This window comes from Choloepus didactylus, chromosome 17 (genome assembly GCF_015220235.1).
Source record: "Choloepus didactylus isolate mChoDid1 chromosome 17, mChoDid1.pri, whole genome shotgun sequence".
Classification (NCBI taxonomy): domain Eukaryota; kingdom Metazoa; phylum Chordata; class Mammalia; order Pilosa; family Megalonychidae; genus Choloepus; species Choloepus didactylus.
Genome location: NC_051323.1, coordinates 48,815,268 through 48,837,360, shown reverse-complemented (window position 1 = coordinate 48,837,360; position 22,093 = coordinate 48,815,268). Strand labels below are relative to the sequence as shown.

General features: G+C 39.7%; 1 protein-coding gene across 6 annotated transcripts in view; it reads right to left on the bottom strand.

Moving 5' to 3' along the window:
- Positions 1-22,093, bottom strand: part of THADA (THADA armadillo repeat containing) — a 400,812-nt gene that overhangs the window by 83,317 nt on the left and 295,402 nt on the right. For 2 of the 6 annotated variants that reach the window (XM_037806790.1, XM_037806789.1), the window contains exon 30: positions 2,741-2,856. The exons of 2 other annotated variants lie outside the window; for them this stretch is intronic. In XM_037806790.1, coding sequence (XP_037662718.1) covers positions 2,741-2,856 — 116 coding nt within the window. Of the gene's footprint in view, positions 1-2,740; positions 2,857-22,093 lie in introns of those variants that run through there. 2 more of the 6 variants (XM_037806792.1, XM_037806791.1) reach the window with 2 other exon arrangements.

Genomic DNA, 22,093 nt, shown 5'->3' with positions numbered 1-22,093 from the left:
ATGCCATTAAACAATGGGAAACTGAATGGCCAGCAATGGCTAAGTAAACTTCATGAATGAGTGTTCAGGCTACCTTTAAAAAATTGATGTTTTCAAAGATATTTTTAAAATTGAAGGCAAAATTATACTCTTTTTCAAGCTGTATAGGTGGAAAAGCTGGGAAGAAAAGCAAAGAAATTATCATAAAAAGTCAGGACAATGATTACCTCTAAGGAGGAGTAATAGCAAATGCTCTGATGATACTGTTTAAGTGAAAAAAGTAACCTATAACATTATATATTATATACTATTGTATATAATATATATGTATATAGTATAGCCAACTATGTAAAAAGAAAGGAAAGAAAGATGAAAGTAACACCACCGAACTAGCAACCAATAATACCGGTTCCCACTGGACGGAGGTTAAGAGTAGATTTTTATTCTCTTCTTTTGCAAATTTTGTACTTTACTTATTTCCTCTTATAAGAATATACTGCCTTCACAATCAAGAAAATAACGTGAAAAAAGTTCGGTAGGACAGATTTTTCTTCCTGATCATCACACTTAGTCTGACTAGTCCATAGAGTTCATTACGTCTACTAAAAGGAACACAAACACATTTTTTCCTTTTATAACCAAAGGAGACAGCAGATAACCAAATTCAATTCTGAAAACAGTAAGCCCAATATAATAGTAATTGCAACTGTCAACCAAAGCAAATAAGTCTTTTCTCCCCTTAGTCTCCTTAACAGGGCTTTTTACAAGTTCCTCCAATTCAGGCAGGGCCTGCGATGCAGCTGGGGCAGCTGAGCTGCAATCGCAAAGAGTGAGCACAGCTGAGAGGGCCGTGATGGAGGGCCGTGATGGAGGGCTGTGATCGGGGACTGTGCCGGGTCCTCTTTCACGTCTCGGTGGCCAAAGGCTGACCCCTGTTCTCACTCAGTTCCTGGCCTGGGTCGGCTGGGTTTCCTAGGTGGAAAACTGCCTTTGCACCATGAGAAACAGTGAACTGGACTGACGAAGGAGGAATGGAGGAGAAAAGGGAAGGGAGGGACTGGAAGGATTAACGAGCTGACTTCCATAAGGGCTTTGACATCTTGGAATGAAAAGTGGCCTGTAAGAGCAGAAGCCCAGCCCTTTACTCAGGCCATGTTGCCAGCTGGCCATTCATCACCAAAAATTCCCCAACAACTCCATGGCTATTGCTTAATCACCTCATATAAATCCCTGTTAATCTCACAAAGTCAAAACACAAACATATGAGAAAAGTCTTTATTTTATGTGCCCTCAATATCAGGATCTAATTTGAAAACTGAATTGGTTATCTAATGGCTCCAATGAACGTTTTTTTTTTAACTTTTCTTTGAGCATAAGAGGACAAATAAAAGGTATCCCCAACTGTTTTTCTAATTAGTGGATTGAATTAGCTCAGGCTAATGATCAAATAAATTACACACAGAGAAAGGTACTGGTGTCAACATTTAAACCTTTTTTTTTTTTTGCAATAAGATTGTTTCATAAGATTAATGTTTCTATATCAAACAATACAGAAAATCCTTACTAAGTTCAAAGGAACATTTATTCCTCTTTCATGAGTAAATTACTAGGGACATAAAGAAGACTCTTCAGTGGCTGAATTTTGAATACTCTGCATTATAATGTCTTTCATGAGAAAGGCAGGTGAGAATGTACCACAGCGAACCACCTTAAGAAGGGGATCACTAACCACTGGAGTGGGTTCATTATAGCATAGAGTTCCTAGTGTAGACAAACACCTTCCAGGAACCTCAGGGTCAGGATAGTTGTGGGGCAGGCTGAGGCTTCATCACTTATACCCAATTAAATAACTTCCTTTTCAAAGCTCTCAAGCTTATCCTGTCAATGATGTGGATAATACAGAAAAGCTGGTATATGGCTTTGGAATGCATTGTGCTTTGGCAATGTGCTTTCCTCCTAAACTCTATTCTGGGCTCTGAGCAGTTCCTGATTAATACTGGTAAAAGTGTGCTGGGAAGCAAGGGGAAACCTGGTGTCAGGAACCATCTACAGACCACCGAGAAGGTGGAAAATTCACACTTGGATAATAGAGTTGACTGAACTGGAAACAGTAAAGTGGCTTTCCTGGAGACTCGGCAAGGAAGGCGAAAACCCGGTGAACTGCCAGTGATTCATGCCTTTGTTTTCTAGGGCTGGAAAATGATGGAGAAAATCAGAGGGAGGGGGGATGATGATGAAAATAGCAAAAAGAACTATGGGGAAAATCAAAAGAGGCCAGGAGGATTTCTCCGGCTAAAGAGAAGGCTGCTCGGCAGCTCAGTCATCTATTTTCAGGCAATGAACGATATGGAAGTGCCTATTAACATCCCTCTGTCCCTGGGTGCCTACTCAAGTCTTATACCAATCTAATTTTCAAAATGACATGGCACCTGTACCACATGATTTAGTCAAATATTGCCTTCCTTGCTATAATAGCCAAAGGGCTAGGCACAAAGCAGGTATTAATAAAAAACAGACTGATTGGTAGACAGATATAAAGCCATATTACATGCCTCCCAGTAACTCAGCAGTTTTAGAAAAATTGTCAAGAAAATATTTTTCTTTCTTTACCACAACCCAAAGTTCTAAAAGAATAAATACTGCAGTGAGTTTAGAAAATTCATGCCAATGACTTTTAAAACTCCCCACAACTAGAAACAGCAATTCTCTAATGTATTCCTAACCCCTGATAACTCTTTGCTTATGTGGGGTTTTAACATACCTCTTGGCCAGCCAGAGTCTGGCTTTGGTGCAAACAGTGATGTCAGTCAGCTCCTGCTGAAAGTCTGAATTTGTTCGGTGTTTGGAGTCTGAGTAGGCTTGTAACAAACAAAAAACCTAAACCAAAAAAAGAGAAAAAGCAATATCCTGCTGTGAAAAATATATTTTTCCTAAATGCTCAGTTCCTTCTTTTGAGGTTTCCTCAAAATATTCCCTTCAGAGAAAACAGACACCTGCAGACTGTGGGACTCTGGTTTCTTTGCAGAAAAGCATATTAGTTTTGGAGAATACAGCAGTGGTGAGAAACTTACATCCTCAATCCATACCTGTGCCCTTGGTTTCTTGCACAATTCCAAAAACGGCAACCACCTTGTGACTACATAATCATTTGATATAAGAGGTTATTCGTTACAAACAACCTAAACATTGATTTCCGTAAAGAAATGCAAACATACTTCTCTATGTTAGCAATCTCACATGAAAATAAAATGTGTCTTTAAAAATCAAAGTCTTACTACACAGGCAAAAATAAACTGCCAGAGGGTCTAAACCAGTTTACATGTGTTTTCATCAGAACAGGCCTGGCTAAAGAAGCAGGCCAAAATAATGTTTGCCTTTGCAAATACAGGGGAGGGATATTCGGAAACTATTTAGCTTTTTTTTTTTTTTTAAGCAGGTCTTCCCTGGGATGTTAGGAGTGGAGGCAGCAATGCAGACCTGCCCTACTGTCATACTCTTTCAAGGCATTATATACTACAATTAAGTGCTATAATAGCATTAAGCAGAAAAAAAAAAAAAGATCCTGTTGTTTAGCAGTCTATATATAGAAAGGCGGCCATAGTTCCAACAGATACATGACACAGGCCTTGTGCAAGTGTGTGTGTGTGTGTGTGTGTGTTTATATTGGACTTGCACTCGCAATGACATCAATAAGGCCTCTGTGAGGACCACAAATCTGCAGCTGGGAAGGAAAATGGATGAGGATGTAGTTGAGATCCTTTGACCTTAGCTAGTGCCAAGGCGAAAGATGCATGTCAGAGAAATCCTTCAGTCTCAGGCCTCCTTATCTAAATCAAGGAGGAAGAGGTGGGTGGAACAAAGCAAATATAAACACACCAAGAACTTTGAAAGTCTATTTTAATCAATCAGTTTATTTTCTTTCCTTATCATATCCTTCACCAGAGCTGCAGATATGATTCTTTCTAAGCAATCAAATTCAGTTTTTTCTTCTCTTCCTTTCTTGTCAATGAGGGGCTATCAACAGTGAAATAATGGAGAGTTAGATATAAAAGGGAGTAATGAGAAAAAATAGGAGGCCAACATAAAATAGATCCAGAATCAGCAGACCCTAAATGGGTGTGAGCTCGCAGGTTTTCCTGGGTCAGACATCTGCAATTATCAACAACAAATATATATTGACCCCTTTTTGTTTAGAGAAGCAAAATAAATTTTGATTTCTTTGCTATACGCAATGGCTATTTTCTTTTTCCTAAATGACAATAGTTGTACAGAAGAATGCATACAAGTTCTGTTGTGGAGACTAAAATGCTTTCTCTGATAAGGGATTTGTTATTTCAGAAGCAACAGATCAAATGTCAGGACTTCACCACACCGCCACAGGGACGCAAACCGCCCACTGTGGAGTCTGGAGAAACGGGTAGTATGGCTGGGGCTTCTGTTCCTATGTGGTTAACTGCCAGAGTGAAAAAATACTTCCCTCCGCCTGAATCCTCACTCTTCTGAAGAGTTGGCAAAGCCACTAGGCCTTGCTTTACTTTCCTCCACAGCTGTACAAAACCAACCACCAGGGCTTTTCATGGTGTCGCAACATCGTAATTAATCAGCAGACACCAGCAAAATACATGACTTTTGAATTCACTTGTAAAGAAAGCTGTGAGAGTTTCAAATGCCTCTCATTTAGAAGAAATCAATTCAAAAATAACTCCTGATGGATGTTTAAACTTAGTCCTATATTTGCTCACCTTACTTGGCAAAAACAAGACTGTTTTCGAAATGCTTGGTAGCTCTGGTTTATGAAAATCAGCCTTCAGGTCCATCAATTCTGTCACCTTGGGCACAAACCAGACAACAATTGTGACCCTGGTTATTCACCAGGAACAGAGAGTCATCTATTTGCATCAGGCAAGTGGATGGGGTGGTACTTTTAGAAACACCTTAGTGGAAATAAGCGTGGAGAGGAGGCAGAGCAATATAAAGGAAAGACATGGCCAGAGAAGTCAAGAAAAACATGGGCAGGGAAGGAGAAGGAAAGAAAAAAACAGAGAAGGGGGAGGAGAAAGTTTGTTTTTAAAGCAAATGAATGAAATAGGTTATTGTTTGCAAGATAATTTTTTCTTCAAGAAAATTAATGAAAATATCTGAATACATGATTATCCTTGTATGACATTAGAGTATCAAGAACAATAAGGCCATCCTTTGTCTCCTTTTGAAGACCAGGAAAGAGGCCAGGCCCTTGGTGCCATGTTTCCCTGGCAGCAACCAGGAAGGGTCATTTGTCCTTCGGTTCCTAAAGAATGGAAGAAGCAAGGCAACTCCTCCTCATTCCCCCGCTTTTCCAAAAGTTCGAGTCCAGAAGAACTTCTGGGCTAAGAGTGCTCAGGCCAAGCCTGGGATAATGCAGGCCTGTATTAAAGCAACCACAGAGAAACAGAAGCTGCTGGAACTGAGGAGGATGATTAGCTGAATGCATGCAAGAACTCTGGAAGTTTAGCTTTCAATTTTGGTGTCCCAAATGTCCCTGTTTTGGCAATAGGATTCAAACGCTCAGTGAACAAATATTTATTTACCAACTATTATTACCAGACACTGTTCTAGAGGCTGCATCAGAGAACAGACAGAGCCCTGTTCTCCTGCATTCTAGTCATGGATAAACTGAAAATCCATTGCTTCCCTGACTGCCTGGTTTAGGATTTATAACCTGCAGAGCAGCATTGCCTTCAATTTCCATCTTATGCTTGACCTTAACCTCCACCATGTTGGGTGCATAGTGAGCAATCAATAAGCATATGTTGAATTGAATTGATGTCAATATTTGATGGCTTCTTCCTATATTAACTTTCTGCCTTTAGGACATGTGTCCATAATCCAGTCAATTATGTTTGATAAAGGTTCACTGAGCTGCTCTAGGTACCAACCCTGTGTTAAGACTAGAGACACAGAGCTGAAAACCGCCATGCTCCTCGCTCCAATGGATTCCTAATTGGTGGGGGAAAGTAGGAAGGTATAATAACATTGCAAAGTGCTAGACTAGTGGTAAGAATCTAGCTCTATGAGAAAGAGTGCGGGAGAGCACCAACTTTGGAACCAGATGGACAAAGTGTAACTTAAATTACTAGTTGTGTAACCAAGAAGTTAGGATTTAACAAATGATTATGATTACTGACTCATTATATAGATATTTCTTTTTTACTTTCTAGTATCTTAGAATAGCCAGAGGTAAATACCTGAAATTTCTGAACTGTGGCCCTAGCTGCCTTGATCTTTGATAATGATTTTATAACTATACAGCTTTTATCCTTTGATTATAAAAACCTTGTGACTGGCCCTCATTTGTACCCCCTAGTCCTGTTTTTCAACTTTAGAATTTTATGATCACAAAAGACAGCCCCTAATGTTTATTAATGAAGGAACTGGAGCCAGCCCGGAAACAACCCAACCCAATTTCTAAACTATCTTGCTAAGCATGTAATCAATCTGCTCATGTTCAATAATTACATCACCTCTAATTACATCATCTGGCGCCATTGTGCTTATTATCCTAAAACCTGCCTATCTTTTGATACTATAAAACCATCCGAGTTACTGCAGTTCGGGGAGACAGATTTTCAGACCAAAGGTTATCTGATCCCCTGCTCTGCACTTAGCAATAAACTCTTTTTCTCTTTGAAACCCAGTGTCTCAGAACTGGTCATTTGAGCACATCAGGCAGAGAACCTACTGCTTTTGATTGGTATCAATTCAGCAACCCAGGTAAGACCAGGTCCCTAAGAAGCAAGGAATCCGACTGTCCAAAGTTCTGGAGCCCCACAGGAGAGGTAAGGTAGGTAATTAAGCCTTTTGCAGCCACTAGACTCTTAGTTTAGCACTCAGCAACCGAGACTTTCTCTGCTCTGATGGCACTCCAGACCCTCAGTGCTTTCAAAAGCTTCAAAGAGAGAAACAGTTTCCAATTCCAGGCCCAAACATCTGAATGGGTGAGTGGGTCACCAAGGTAAAAATGGATCAAGGTGTTGGCAGAACTGGTTCTTTCTGGAGACTTTGGGAGAGAGTCCTTCCTTGCCTCTCCCAGCTGTAGTGCTCTGGCATTTCTTGGCTTGTGGCAGCCTCACTCCAGTCTCTGACCTCACTGTCATAGGGGTCTTCAAATGATCTTCTCCCCTACGCCTCTGTGTATCAATCTCCATCTGCCTCTTTTAAATAAGGGCACCTGTCATTGGATTTAGGGCCCACTTTAAATCCAGGATGATCTCATCTCGAGATCCTTAATTTATTTACATCTACAAAGACGCTTTTCCCAAATAAGGTCACATTGGAGGTTCTAGTGGGTTGAGACTTGGACATATCTCATTGGGGCCACTATTCAACTCACTTCAGCAGCATTAAGGAATGTGTACTTTATTCCATAGTCAGCAAAGATTTCTTCAGTAGAGATCTTCGGTAATCAGATCTGTAATTTGTGAAGTCAAGTCCAGGGGCAGGGTAGATGCAAGATTAGAGGAGCAGTATGACCAGGACAACTTCCATACTCTAGACAAGGGTTGGTGAGGGTCTAAATCAGAGGCTGAGAACAGATAGCCCATGGGTCAAGAGCGGCTGAGGATGTTTTAATTGACCCACACAGTATTTTTTTAAAACCAACATTTATCAATTGGGATATGTCACATAAAGATCATTCAGATTCCCAACTTTTTTGAAAAACTGGAAGATCTGGCAATAGTGGGCCCAACTTTCTGCTCTAGCTGAGGTGAGCTGGCCCCTTGGATGGGAAACACACTCCCTGCTAAACCACAGGCCCCACTATTCCTACCACTTATCGTCACTGAGGTGGCATGTCAATGCCCTTTATTACTGCGCTTCTGTTTTGTTTTTGTTTTTTTTCCCCATATGGAGAATCGAGAGTCAAATGAAATATTTACTGAACCCAAATCTCCATCAAAAGTTGGAAAACAAAGGAAGGACTGAGAAGGCCATGTGTTGATACCCATCCCTCGTTAGTCCCAACTGCCTGGCACAGGGAGGACTCTGATTTTGTGAATTTCCCCTCCCAGCACCCCCAGTCTAAACTATAGCAGCAGGGGAATGGAAAGGAAAGAGGGAAGGATACACTTGAGAGGCATTTTGGAGGCTGAAGAGAAAAGGTTTGGCAACTGCTTTAGGCATGGAGTTGAGGTCCAGGAAAGACTTTCAATTCAGGCAGATGGTGAATGAGGGCCAGTCTTCAAAACAGAGATCACAAGAGAATAAGAAGCAGGTTTGGGAATAAGAGGCAGACAGAGAGGGGGATTTAATAAGTTTGGTTGGGAATACCCATGTGATGATGGCTCTAGTCAGGGAGACATGCAATTTATCGTGCAAACTAGGACTCTGCAGAGAGTGAAAGAGAGCACTAATAATAACCACACCAAAGCAAACTAAGACATATGGTTACCCTTAGCTAGAGTAGGCCCCTTGGAGAAAGGTTAGAGGTGGATTTAGAGGATCTGGTGTCATCAGCAAAAGAAAACAGGGCATAGCTTTGTTGACTTAAATAGCTGTGACCCCATCAGAAGGAGACTGAAAGCCCACCACAAACCAACTGTGCACGAGACTATCACAGGCCTGGGGCTGCAGAGATGGGAGGGCAGGCAGGCCAGCCCAGAGGAATGGGTGTTCACAGAAGCAGTGGGGAATGCACTGCAGGAGGGTGCCAGGGAGTCATCTGGATTTCTTGCCCCTGAGATGCAAGCCTTCATGAAACTCCATAAGGAAAAGTCTGGAGAACCTGGAAGCAGTTCTCCTCTGCCCCACCCCCACATCCCCACTCTAAACATAGACAGACTCAGGGGAGCCCCAGGCATCTGTGTAAAGCATGGGGTCCATTTTTGGCAGCTTAGAATCTTAAAAGCCATTCCATGGAGCAAAATGTATTGCCACAGGCCTAAAAAGAGTCATGTGGCAGATGCCTGAAAAAACTTTGCACTGTACCAGTAAAATTGCCTGGTTTATGCCGCTGAACTGAAATAGTGACTTGTGTTAGACAAGATCAAGATGATATATGGTTGTTTGGGAATGTAGCACTGAGATGGGTTTTCCTCTTCACCAAGCATGACTTCCAGGCAATTTTCTCCCTTATAAAATCAACAGCAGCTGAGCTCCAGAAACCAGCAGGATCCAGCAATAACAGAAACGAGTTGGGTAGGCAATGAAAAAGGACAACTCCAACAAGAAAAGAGATGTACATTTTAAAGGTCAGATATAAACAGGGTGAATGTATTGTAATTGTTAACAATCCCAAACCTTAGAGATCAACAAATCTATCCACTTTTGCCATTGTATTTTCTTAAAAACAAATTCTAGTTTCTTTTTTGCAGCATGCAGACTGTGAGAGCAATTCTGATCCAAGCATAAAATTTCTCTATCTACCATTATGCCTGGTCTTCCCTCTGTGTTGCTCCAACCCCCACAGCTAAGTTAGTGCCACATTTTTCCAAGCTCAGTGTTTACACAGGATTTTATTTCGGCTGGTAAAACATCTGTATTTTTTCAGGGACTTAAATAAATGATCTATGTTGGGAATGTACAGTATAGGGTGATGTCAGGCCCCCTTTTTTCTCGACTCACTGGGCAGAACAGGCAAACATTGTTCCAGCCTGTAGTTGGGAATGTGAATATTTATCCTGTCGACTTACTTCATACAAACAGAACTAAAGGCAGGCAGGCAGGCAGAAGTATTTTATGGCTTCAAGTCAGACTGGAAGGGGGGGTGGGAAGGGGGAAGGCTCAGGGAGGAATCTAAACTTTCTAATTCACAGAAACATGCCTAATCGTATAACTGCTGGGAAACGGATACAGCAAGAATTATTTAAAGGGCAGTTTGTGTTTGTATGTATGAAGGCGAAGGTGAGAAAGCAAGAGACAGAAGAGTTCTCTAACTCATATGTCATTTCTAATCATCACCATATGGTTTCGGATTTAATTGTTTTCTGCTTCAAGCATATTAATCTTCTCCCCAGCTAGGACATAGTCTTCTCAGGAGCACCTCTCTGGCCTCTAACTTTCAGTGCCAGGCACAGTGATTGTTGGGTTTGTGTACCTGCCTATGTCAATCGTACAGAGAGCTCAAGATATTCTTTTATTTACTTATTTATTGTTATTTTTTATGCAATGTTATTGAGATTTATTCACACATGATACAATGCATCCAAAGTAGACAGTCAGTGGCCCATAGCATCATCATATAGTTGTGCATTTATCACCACAGTCGATTTTAGAGCATTTTCATTACTCCAGGAAAATATATTCTTTTTTATCGACAACTTAATCATTATCAGCCTTAGAGGGTTGGTGTGGGCCGGAGCCATGTCCCTGGACTTACGGCTGTGAGAGTTCCTCACCCTGGTTATTCCCTAGAAGAAAGGGCTTAGTGGGGGTGTGCCACCCACGGCTACCCACCAATCTAACCCTACTCTGGTGGGCAGGTCAGGAAGCATTCTAAAGTGGTTGCTCCCTGAAATCTCAATTTGTTTATCAGATGAGAACATATCCTTAGGAAAATCTTGGTAAGTTCCCCCAAAGGGACACCTTACTGTGCTGTATTGTTGCTACCAGGGAAAGGGTACTGATTATGAAGTGTAATTACTTCCTAGCTCACTTGGGCTTGGAAAAGAGAATCACAGGAAATAGGCTATGAAAATATTTAAAGGGCAGGTTAAAATATATTTTAACACATACAAAAACACAAAGTCTGTGGAAGACTGGATATTCACTTTGAGTTTCAAATCCATTCTTTCCTTTCTACTAACACTCTCACTGTTCTAATTCAGGAACCAAAGACCTTATACCTAGATGATGAAAACAACTTTACTGACTGGTCTGTGCTTCCTAAACTTACATTTGCACATGGCTGTCAGAGAAATTTTCTTAAAGCCAAGCCCTGAACATATTACCCCAAAGTTCAAAATCTTTCGATGATTTCTGGCCTTTGGAATCTGCTGGACACTGAAGGTCTACTGTACTTTTCTAGTTCTACCTCCTACTTCCTCCACTTCCCCCAAGGGACAACTTCCCAATTCTGACAACTTACAAATGCTTTTCTGTCCAGGATGTCCATTTCTCCCCTCACCATCTCCCAACTCAGCCTATTGAAATTCCATTCAGACTCCAAGTCCCAGCTTAGACACCACCTCCTCCATAAAATCTTTTTCTGCTTTCATCAGCCATCCCTTCATCCTTGCCCTAAGACTTACTCTTTTCCTAACAGCTACTTTATTTAAAAAAAAAAAAATTTTTTTTTTTTTGCTTTAATACCCTCATCATAGTTATCAATCTATAATCTCCTTTACTGGAGTGTAGCTCTTTAAAGGAAAGGACCGTGTCCTGTATTCCTTTATAGACTCGAGGGCCCCAAGTATATATAGCTCTGTCAGAAGGGGCTCAATAAATAGGGCATTCACTGATTTGCAATTCCATCATGCCCCCCTTGTCAGGGGTAGCAGGAACAAACCTGCATTCTGACAGCAGCTGGGGGTGCTAAACTCTAAACCCTCTAAACTCTTCCCGCACAAAAGGGGCTGGGGGGAAATATCCAGTGTTAACAAGAGAGTTAGTGTATATATATTTGTCTCAGATAATCTCTGGCCTGGTGCTCCAAATTTTACAGAGCAATTAGTAGTTCTCACCAAGAAGAAGTGTCAAGAGTCCCAGAGCTGTAGGGAAGGGTAGGGTTTAGAAACTGATGTCAAAGGCAATCAATCTTACCTTAGGCTTGCATGTAAAGAATTAGTATTTTACTAAACATGGACAAAATATCTGATATAATAAAAGAGTTCCTAACTTTAGAACATATAACATTTAAAAAGTTACAAATTATTTATTTGTAAAATAAATCCTAGTTTAAATTATTTAGGAGAACTTTACTATACTTGCTAATTTATCTTTTCTATAAATCTGGATCTTCAGCTATTGGGTTTCCTTAAAGACAGTACTAAGATTAATAAGGAAAAGCAAAACATATTACTGAAAACTAATACAGATAATTTACTCAGTCAAGACCCAGCTACTTTCAAAGCAATGTGGGAGGGGAAAGCTGGGAGGGGTATAAATGTAACAAGATTAGTCATGAATTGATAACTGTTGAAGTTGAGTGATAAGTACATTCATTATTTTATTCTTTCTACATTTGTACATATTCAAATTTTTCCACAATGGGAAATTAAAAAAAAAAAAAGATTTACAGAGAGAGAAAGGGAAGGAAAGAGAAAACAGCTAAATGTTCAGTACATAAAAAATAAAGCAACATAGCAAGAGCTTACAATCTAGTGCAGAAAATAAAAATATGGACTTAAATAACTGCAATTCAAGGAAGAAAATAAGTGTTGTAAGAGAGTCTAGAAAAATCCCTGATGGAAATTTTGTATATGGAAATTTTAAGTAGTGAAAAGACTGATTTATCCAATAAATGGTATTACGATGACCAACCAGTCATTTGGGAAATAATATAGTTGGATCCCTACAGCAATCCTTGTACTGAAATAAATTTTGGATAGAGAAAAGATTCAAATGTAAAAAAAATGAAACTATAAAAATGCTAGAAGAAAGTGGGAAAATATTTTTTTGAAAGTCAAGGTAAAGAGAGGCTTTCTAAGAATGAACAAGAAGCTGTGAATTAAATACGCCAACATAAAAACTGAAATATTTTTACTACTATGAGTAATCAAAGGGCAATCATTACAATTAATCATTAAAAAAACAATCAAAAGGCAAACCAGGGGTAAAATAATTGCTAATTCCCTAAGAAATAATCAAGCACTTGCAAATCAATAACAAAAATAAAAGTAATTGAATAAAATGTAGCAAAGATTCCCCAAATTCCTGGATTCAGGGTACTCTTAGTATCTTGATAATTTTTTCATGGTACCCCTAGGCCAAAAGAAAACCTAGGAGTTCCATTTACTAAGTAGTTAGATCCAAACGACCTAGTAAGTATTTAATGTCCTAACAATTTAGCTGTTGGAATAAATAATACACTAAGTTGAAAGAAAAAATAATATTTTTATTTCATTCCTAACCACAATCACTAAGGGATGTGTGCGCCTGTTGGATACTGTAAAACTTCTCAAGCCTTAAAGTCATTGGATCCACCACCCTCATTCCTGTTCCACACTGACTTTCCCATGGCATTTGCTTTTTATCACAGCTACTACCAAACAAACTTTGCAAAGACACAGCATCATCAAAAGGAATGTAGTGTGATCTAACATTGAGACTATAAATTACATGGAACCAGTAGTTCACATGATGACCAACAGATGGCAAATATCACTTAGCTTCTCTTGAAAATTTAAAATATCCCACAGTGCCTTGGCACATACTTTTGGGAACTACAAATATTTAGCAAAGAATATAAACAAGCAATTCCCAGATTAAATACATTAGCCAATAAACACATATGAACAATGTTTTATTTCATTAGCATTTTTAAATGTGCCATTAAAACTCATTGATTTGGCACAGTTTTTTTTTTTTTTTTTTTAAGATAAGACCAGGGTAAAGAAACAGACTCTCATTCATCACAGGGGGACTGTAAATTGTCACAATCTTTTTGAAGGGCAAATAGTAGGGCCATGTTGTTGCACATACGTATTCAATATGAATGGTGTCCCCTGAAGTTGGGCAAAGTAGCAACCTGGCAGTTGCTATCAAAATTGAAAAAAAGTGCTTTCTTCAATCTTGTGATACTCAATTCCAGGAATTTATCTTACATAAACACAGGTGTGGGCAAAGATACAGATGCTGAAGGATGATGATCTTTAGCACCACTGATTTTAACAAGAAAATTTAGAAACAACCAATAGAGGACCACCTGAAAAATTATGGTATCCTGTCATATACAGCATATTGTTGAGCAATGAGAAAAGAATGTCGTAGATTTATATGGACTGACACAGAAAGGTCTGCAAGACAAACTGGTAAATGAAATCAGCAAGCTATAAAAATAGTATGATTCAATTTTTACTGATACAAACTATCAGAGGAGAGGGGTGGGATTTTTACATTTTGTGTTATGTACTTCAGTATTTTACAAAGTTTTACAATAAGAACACATTTTACTCTACTTTTTATTTTGAAATAATTATAGATTCATAGGAAGTTGCAAAATTAGTAGCTAGAGTCCAGTGTACCTACAAGGACGACATCTTATTTAACTGTAGTACAAAAGCAGGACCAAGAAATTGACATTGGCACATTACTGTTAACTAAACTACAGACCTTATTCAGTTTTCATTATTTTTTACATGTACTCATTTGTGCGTGCAGGTGTATATAGTTCTATGCAAGTTTATCACGTATGGATTTACGTAACTACCACCACCATAATCAAGATACAGAACTGTTCTAGCACTACAAAGGAAGAATGTATTACTTTTTGGAATCAGAAACAATAAAATCTAAAAACATATTCTTTTTATCATGTATTCCCTAACTCCTCACACAATATGAAAATTTGCATAATAATTATAGGGAAAGATGGCTGTATGGTATTTTTCACTCAGAAATTGAAATCAAAGAAAAGGAACTTTTCAAAGCATATTTATAGGGAAGATTTTATGACTTTTTCAAGGCTCCTCCCTGGTCTCCTTTGAATTTTCAGTACTGTGCCCAATGTGGCTGGAAGAGCAGGTCAGAGGAGAAGCCTGCTGAGGGTAGAGGAGACTGTTCCCAAGGGAAGTGGGAAGTGGGAAACAGCATTCTTTTAGGAGCTGTAGGAATAGTTTCAATGCTGTCTCTTCAGCAAACAAGGCAAAAAAAAAAAAAAGAAAAGAAAAAAGAAAAAAAAAAGTAGTTAATACGTTAATTTGCATTTTCCAGATTTTATAGCAGTTGTAAAATTTGCCCTGTAAAAAGAGTTTGACCCACAGAAAACTGGTGGGCTTTCAGGTCTTCAGTCTGGTAATACACATTACTCTGAGCTGTGCAGTGAGAGGGTTTGGGACAACTGGACCTAAAAATCGCACCTAAAGGCTGCACAAACCTAGGCCTGGGCTGGAGGCAGCCTCAGGAGTCTGCTGGCTTCCAGAACACTGTGGTAACAGACAGACTCCTCTTTTTGAAAAATGATGATGGAATTTTTTTTTTTTTTTTTTTTTGACTCTTTGGGTTGCAGCTTATTTCAAAGGTCATCAAAGTAAAAAAAAGGAAAAGACTGTGAATCTTTAAAAGTCAAAAAGTGACAACTGTTTATATAAAGCAACTGTTTATATTTTTGCATGAAGGAGGGAAAAAATGATTCCTTAAGACCCCAGGAATGGGGATTTTGGTGGTTCCCCCACCACCATCCCCCAAGTTTGTTCATTTACCACTTGACACCTCCAGCAGCAAGGTCCAGGAACGTCTGTTGCCATCTATTTTATGTGGAATTAAAAAGTCTATGGGGTAGCTGGGATTTGTGGAATAAACTAGGCCGTGTCTTAAGAAACAAGAGCCTCAGTGGCCTATACCTTATTGATAACCATGCCCCCCGCCTCCCAAAACCTGCTGAGGATGTGTCATATAGACATGTCTTAGTAAAATTTCTCCACATCTTGAGTCCAGTTTCCTAATGCACTTTTGTTTAGAGAATGGGTGATTCTGTGATGTCTATCAAAAGCAAAGGGTCAGTGAAATCCATCCTTATGAGCCTCCTTGTGTACCCTGAGAGTGATCAAAAACCCCTCTATCCTTATGAGTTTTCTTGGTTGAGCTGACAATGAACTCTGGACAATTATCATGGACAAGCTGCTAAATGGATTTTACATTTGCTATTAAATATATTCCAAAATAATGTGATTAGACCTAGGTATTAAAATAATCATCTAAAAAGTTTTTTGTTTTTTTTTAACACAGGATGCTGGGCAACTTAATAGAGGTGAGATCCCCACCCTATTATAAAGATTTCATATTATTTCTACTTATCTTTAAGGCTCAGTTCACCAACTCCCTTTGTGAAGCTACCCTGACAATTCTAGGTTGTGGCAATCTCTCCATCCTCTCATCCCATTCTATTTATTATCTGAGCCCCTCATTTGGCACCTAAGATATGCTGCCTTGATTGCTATTAATCTTCCTATGTAAACCATGTCGTTTTATCTCCTACAGAGCCTCACTGGAGTGCAAAAGTTTGTTGATTTGGTTTTAAATTTAAGGCAATTACCATGTGGGCTGAAATAAACAGTACTTTAAAAGTAACAGTTAATTCAATACTGTAAGTAAACACCAAGCCTGCTTGCAATTGGGTCAGTGTACCAAGTAAGATGACTAAAGAATGCAAGTCCTTGAGATTGGAATATGTTTGTGGCATGGGCCACCAGCCTACTGCTCCCAGCCTACTGACAGGCCACATCATCTACATGAATTCATAATTTCCCCAGCTCATCTAGAGAAAATTCATAATCTTCCCTCCAAACCTACTTCAGCTCAAACAACTATGCGTCTATGAAATCTTCCACCACCCTCCCAGTAACTATTAGGGTTATTTGTTGAGTAAATGGATGAATGAAATAATGGCTCTCTCTATGCAACCATCTACCCATTCATCCATAATCTATCTTGGTCTTGCCCCTTTTAGTATTCTACTGGAAGGCCCTGAGGACCAGGTTTAGGCAAGTTCTAAGAAAAGTTGTTATGGGTTTTTCCCATAAACAAGCCCACCTGGTCAAATATCAGGACTGACTGCAGTGAGACCCAGGGCATTCCTCTTGGCCCCCACTGGACACACACAATAAACTTCAGTCTTTAGATGGGTGGTTCTAAACTGGGGGTGACTTTGCCTCCAGGGGACATTTGGCAGTGTCAGAGAACATTTCTGGTTGTCACAAGTGAAAGGGAGTGCTACCGGCATCTAGTGGGTAGAGGCCAGAGATGCTGCAAAATATTCTACAATGCCCAAATAATTTGGGCATTGTAGAATTATTGGGGCCCAAATGTCAATAGTCCTGAGGTTAAGAAATGCTGGCCTAGTGTAAAAACACAGGATTTGTAATTAAGACCTCCTAGCTGGGTGACCTTAGGAAAATTATCTGACCTCTCTGAGTCTTAACTTACTCATCTATAAAACAGAGCTAAGAATACAACTCATTTCACAAGGTCTTAACTGCCTCATCTATAAAATGGAGCTAACAATACATTTCATTTCATAAGGTTATTATGAACTCTAAAAGATTAAAAAAAAAAAGGTAGCCATCCTTATTAATGGATAGTATGCCCTAGTGTGGTTTTAATTTTGCTCTGCACTTTATGGCACTTCTCAGTGCAGACGGAGAAAGGAGGCTCACCTCACCCCTCCCAGCCATGCGGGAGATCTACATTCTCCTGGTTCTTGGTTATCAGTAGCTTTCTTACTCCTCTGTGCTACCTGCTTATGTTTTGTTTTTTTTTTTTTTTTGGCAGGTATTTTTGCTTGGCACTATCTGTTGTAGTATTGTTCCTTAGCAGTATTTTTCTTAGTGTTTCTGATGATTTTTCCAGAAACTGTGCTGACTAATCATTTTTACCACAACCCTAACAATGACCAGGTGTATGGAAGGACAAATTAATGATTATCCCTTAGGTGCTCTGAAGAGTGTAAGTGTGATATTTGTTATCAAGTTTGTACTTTTTTTCATGAGCCAAATTCTTTCCATTCGTGATTTACATCTAAGAGTAAGTTGGGCCATGCAGGGTCTCAGAAGAATAATGTGGTGGCCCTTGAAAGTACTGCCTCTATTAGTTATGACTTTCAAGAGGTTTATCCTTGCTATTCTTTCCAAATAAGCACATTCCATAAATTCACATATCCACAGATACAATTTTCAGCTCCTTTGACCTGCCTTTGAGTGAAAAAGTCTTTAAAACAGGCCAAGTAAGCACATTCTTATTTTCCCATGTATTTCCCAGATAACCCAATTGAGGTAACATTTTAATAAATAGTTTCCACTCAGGTCGTTTCCTGGGTGAATTTAGTCAGTTTGCTTTCATTTTATTCAAAGAAAGCAAAGTGTCTTACAAAATGGATATCTGGATATTTATACGGTGAAGCCTTACGGTCCTACATTGTATGCAGTCTTATTTGAAAGGTGAATAAATATGTGTAAGTGCATTTAAAATTCCACAGCTTCTTGATTAAAAAAAAAAAGTTGGGATAGTAGTTAGTCCCAATCTTCTTGAAATTAATGGTGGACTCTGTAGAATAAATCATCTCTCTATTACAGACAGAATCCCAGCTATCACGAAAAAGGAGTTCACTCAGAAACCTTTCAAGTGGGTAGAGGAGAGAGAGAGAGCAATTTCTCTCCTGACTCAGAGGAACTCTTTCATCTCTGGTGATTAGTGGTCATTTTATCACTGGAAGAACAAAGGGAAAGGCTGAGCTCAGCTTAGCATTATATGGAAGCAAGCAAGATAACCACCAAGAGGGGAATTGTGGGTCACAAGTTCATGGATTAGGGGCATTAAACCTTGTGGAAATAACTCAGAGCCCCTGAGGATGGGAGAGTAGTGTTGACTCATGGGGATTCATTTTCCTAGTATCATTTAAACAGACTTTTTAGTAATGTGATAGACTTGAAGGCCCAGCAGAACTATTATAAGTGACTTTTTCTAACTCAAATGCATTAGTCTAAAGCAGCATTTCTCAACCTCAGCACTACTGACATTCAGAGCCAGATAATTCTCTGTTGTGAAGGGGTGATGTCCTTGTACAAGAGGATGTTTAGCAACATTCCTGGCCTCTACCCACCAGATGCCAGTGGCATGTACCTCCCCCCTCCACTCTCCTCAGTGTGACAACCAACAATATTGCCAGACATTACCATATGGCCTCCAAGAGAGAACCACTGCACTAGGCTTTCTAGTCCATGCGATAGTTTATTTCCTTAAGAAGCTCCTGACTCATTCATTCACTCAACAAATATTGTTGAACACCTGCTTATGTGCCTTCCATGCAGAGTGGATAGCAGGTACCAAGGTTCTGGAGCAGGACAAAGCTCGGGTGTTAAGAAAAAGGCCTAGGTGGAAAGGTTGAATGAAAGGAGGAGAGCAGATGAGATGAAGTTGGGAACAGGAGGCTGCATCAGGTCATTCTAGTGCTTATAAGCTATGGTTAAGAAGTTTAGATTTAGTCTAAGTGCAAAGGGAAATGCATGAAGGGCTTTAAGGCAGGGAATTAAGTTAATCTCATCCATATTTTAAAAAGGTCCTTCTATTTTATATAAAGGACAGAAGAGGGCAAAAGTGTAAGTAGAGAGGCCAGATATGAGGCAGATACAGTCATCCAAGCAAAAGATGAGGTGGTTTGGACAAGAAGAGCAGTGTTGAGACTGAGAGGAGAGAGGTAGATGATACTGTTAGATCAGAAACCAAGCTAAATAAAAGGTAGGCCTCGAAACTTAACTCCCAGGTTTCATCTTGAGAAACTGGGTGAAAGGTAGTGCCATTTATAGAGAATGGGCAGTCAGGGAGGGCCAGGGGGTGGCATTAGAGTTTACATTTGCTCAGGTGGGCAGGCATGGATCTCCCCAGTCTAATGGGGGTATGAGGGAGATAATCCTTACTTCCTAGGAATTTATGATTGATTTGAGGAGATAGCATGTAAGTACAATAGAATCACATCCAAAGTGGGAATAGGGTCTAAAGTCAGTGACTAAGATGAATATTGTATACAGTAAAAATTACCCTTGAGGAAAACGGTATGTTGGTGGAGGTGGAGTGGGGGGATTGTATGGGAGCCCTATACTTTCTGCAGGATTTTTCTGTAAACCTATAACTGCTCAAAAAAAAAAAAAAAAAAAGAAATTACCCTTGAATTATTTTCAGCATAGCCAGAAACACTAAAGAGGCAGTGCGTTCCCAACTCCCATCTTGCTGGTCACTTTAGGGTACATGCTCCCTGAGAGAAAATGCAACATTTAAACTGTTAATAATTTTTTGTGCTTTTATTTTTGACTTGACATAGACTTAGCAAGTTAAATGGGTTCTATGCAAATCCTCCAAATATAAAATAAAATTAATTTCACTTAAAAAGTAAAGTTCCAGCTCCCATGAGGGAATTTGGGATTCAGCGGACTTGTAACAGCATCCACTCTTCTCCCATAGAAGCCAGAAGTGTGCACAGCCTAGAGGCAAGGGTGCTGCACAGAAGTGCCATGAGCTCTCCCCCCAATCCCAGGGACTCACAGGTGCATGGCAGACAGGGACAGTGGGGCTAATGAGATGGAAGGTAAGGTGTCCAACTTTGTAGCCCCAGAGTACTCCACCTGCAGCCCCTGGAAGGGCCAGGACCACTGTGCCCTGCAGCAGGCTCCCTGCCAAACTGCGTAGGTCACGCCCCTGACCCACAGGGCTGGGAGTCCCTGGTGCACATGGAAAATTGGTGCACTGATTGGATTTCCACATGGTTTGGACCCCTACTCAGTGCAAAGGTGAAGTTGGGGAGAACTGGCTTGAGGGTAAGAGGTGGCTCAAGAGCACCATCTACTGGTAGGACAGGGAAAGTGCACCCCACCAAGCTGTAGCTCTGCCGAATTATAGATAAATGTTCAAATAACTCTGCATATCCTAAAAGAACCCTATCAAGATAATCAAATGCCAAGAGGCCAAAAACAACAGAAAATTATACAGCATATGAAGAAACCAGACAATATGGACAACCCAAACATCCAAATTAAAAAGCCAGAGGAGACACAGAATGCAGAGCAATTAATCAAAGAAATATATACAAGCATCAATGTCATGGCTAAGGATATAAAGGACATCAAGAAGACACTAGAAAAGTATAAAGAAGAATTTGCAAGAGTAAATTAAAAAATAGTGGATCTTATGGAAATAAAAGATACTGCTGACCAAATTAAAAATATTCTTGAGACACAGAACAGCAGATTTGAAGAGGCAGCAGAAAGAATTAGTGAACTTGAAGACAGGGTGATGGAATGCAAAAACACAAAAGAATGAATGGTGAAAAAACCTGAAAAATTTGAAATGGATTTCGGGGAAATGATGGAAAAAGTGAAGTGCGCAAATATAAGAATTATTGGTGTTCCAGAAGGTGACGAGAAGAGTAAAGGGCTAGGAAGAGTATTCAAAGACATTGTTGGGGAAAACGTCCCAATCCTTCTAAATGATACGAATGTGCAAATCAAAGTTGCCCAACGAACTCCAAATAGAATCAATTCAAATAAACCCACTCTGAGACACATTCTGATCAGATTGCAAATGCTGAAGACAAAGTTCTGAAAGCCGCAAGAGAGAAGCAATTCACCACATACAAGGGAAACAACATAAGACTAAGTACTGACTACTCAGTGGGCACCATGGAGGCAAGAAGGCAGTGGTATGACATATTTAAAATTCTGAAAGAGAAAAATTGCCAGCCAAGAATTCTTTATCCAGCGAAACTCTCCTTCAAAATTGAGGGAGACTCTCTTCTCTCTCTAAGCAAACTCAGCAGGTGAACTCGCTGCCCTCTCCCCTGCATGGGACCTGACTCCCAGGGGTGTAAATCTCCCTGGCAACATGGAATATGACTCCTGGGGATGAGCCTAGACCCGGAATTGTGGGATTGAGAAAATCTTCTTGACCAAAAGGGGGAAGCGAAATGAAACAAAATAAAGTTTCAGTGGCTGAGAGATTTCAAATGGAGTAGAGAGGTCACCCTGGAGGGCATTCTTATGTACTATATAGGTATTCTTTTTTCAGGTTTTAGTGTATTGGAATAGCTAGAAGGAAATACCTGGGGCTGTTGAACTGCAGTCCAATAGCCTTGATTCTTGAAGATGATTGTATAACTATGTAGCTTACATGGTGTGACTATGTGACTGTGGAGGCCTTGTGGTTCATACTCCCTTTATTCAGTATGTGGATGGATGAATAGAAAAATGCGGACAAAAACTAAATGAAAAATAGGGTGGGATTGGGGGTGGTAGTGGAATGATTTGGGTGTTCTTTTTTGCTTTTATGTTTTTATTCTTACTTTCATTCTTTTTGGTGTAAGGAAAATGTTCAAAGATTGATTGGGGTGGTGAATGCACAACTATATGATGTTACTGTGAACAGCTGATTGTACACCGTGGATGACTGTATGGTATGTGAATATATCTCAATAAAACTGAATTAAAAAAAAAATTGA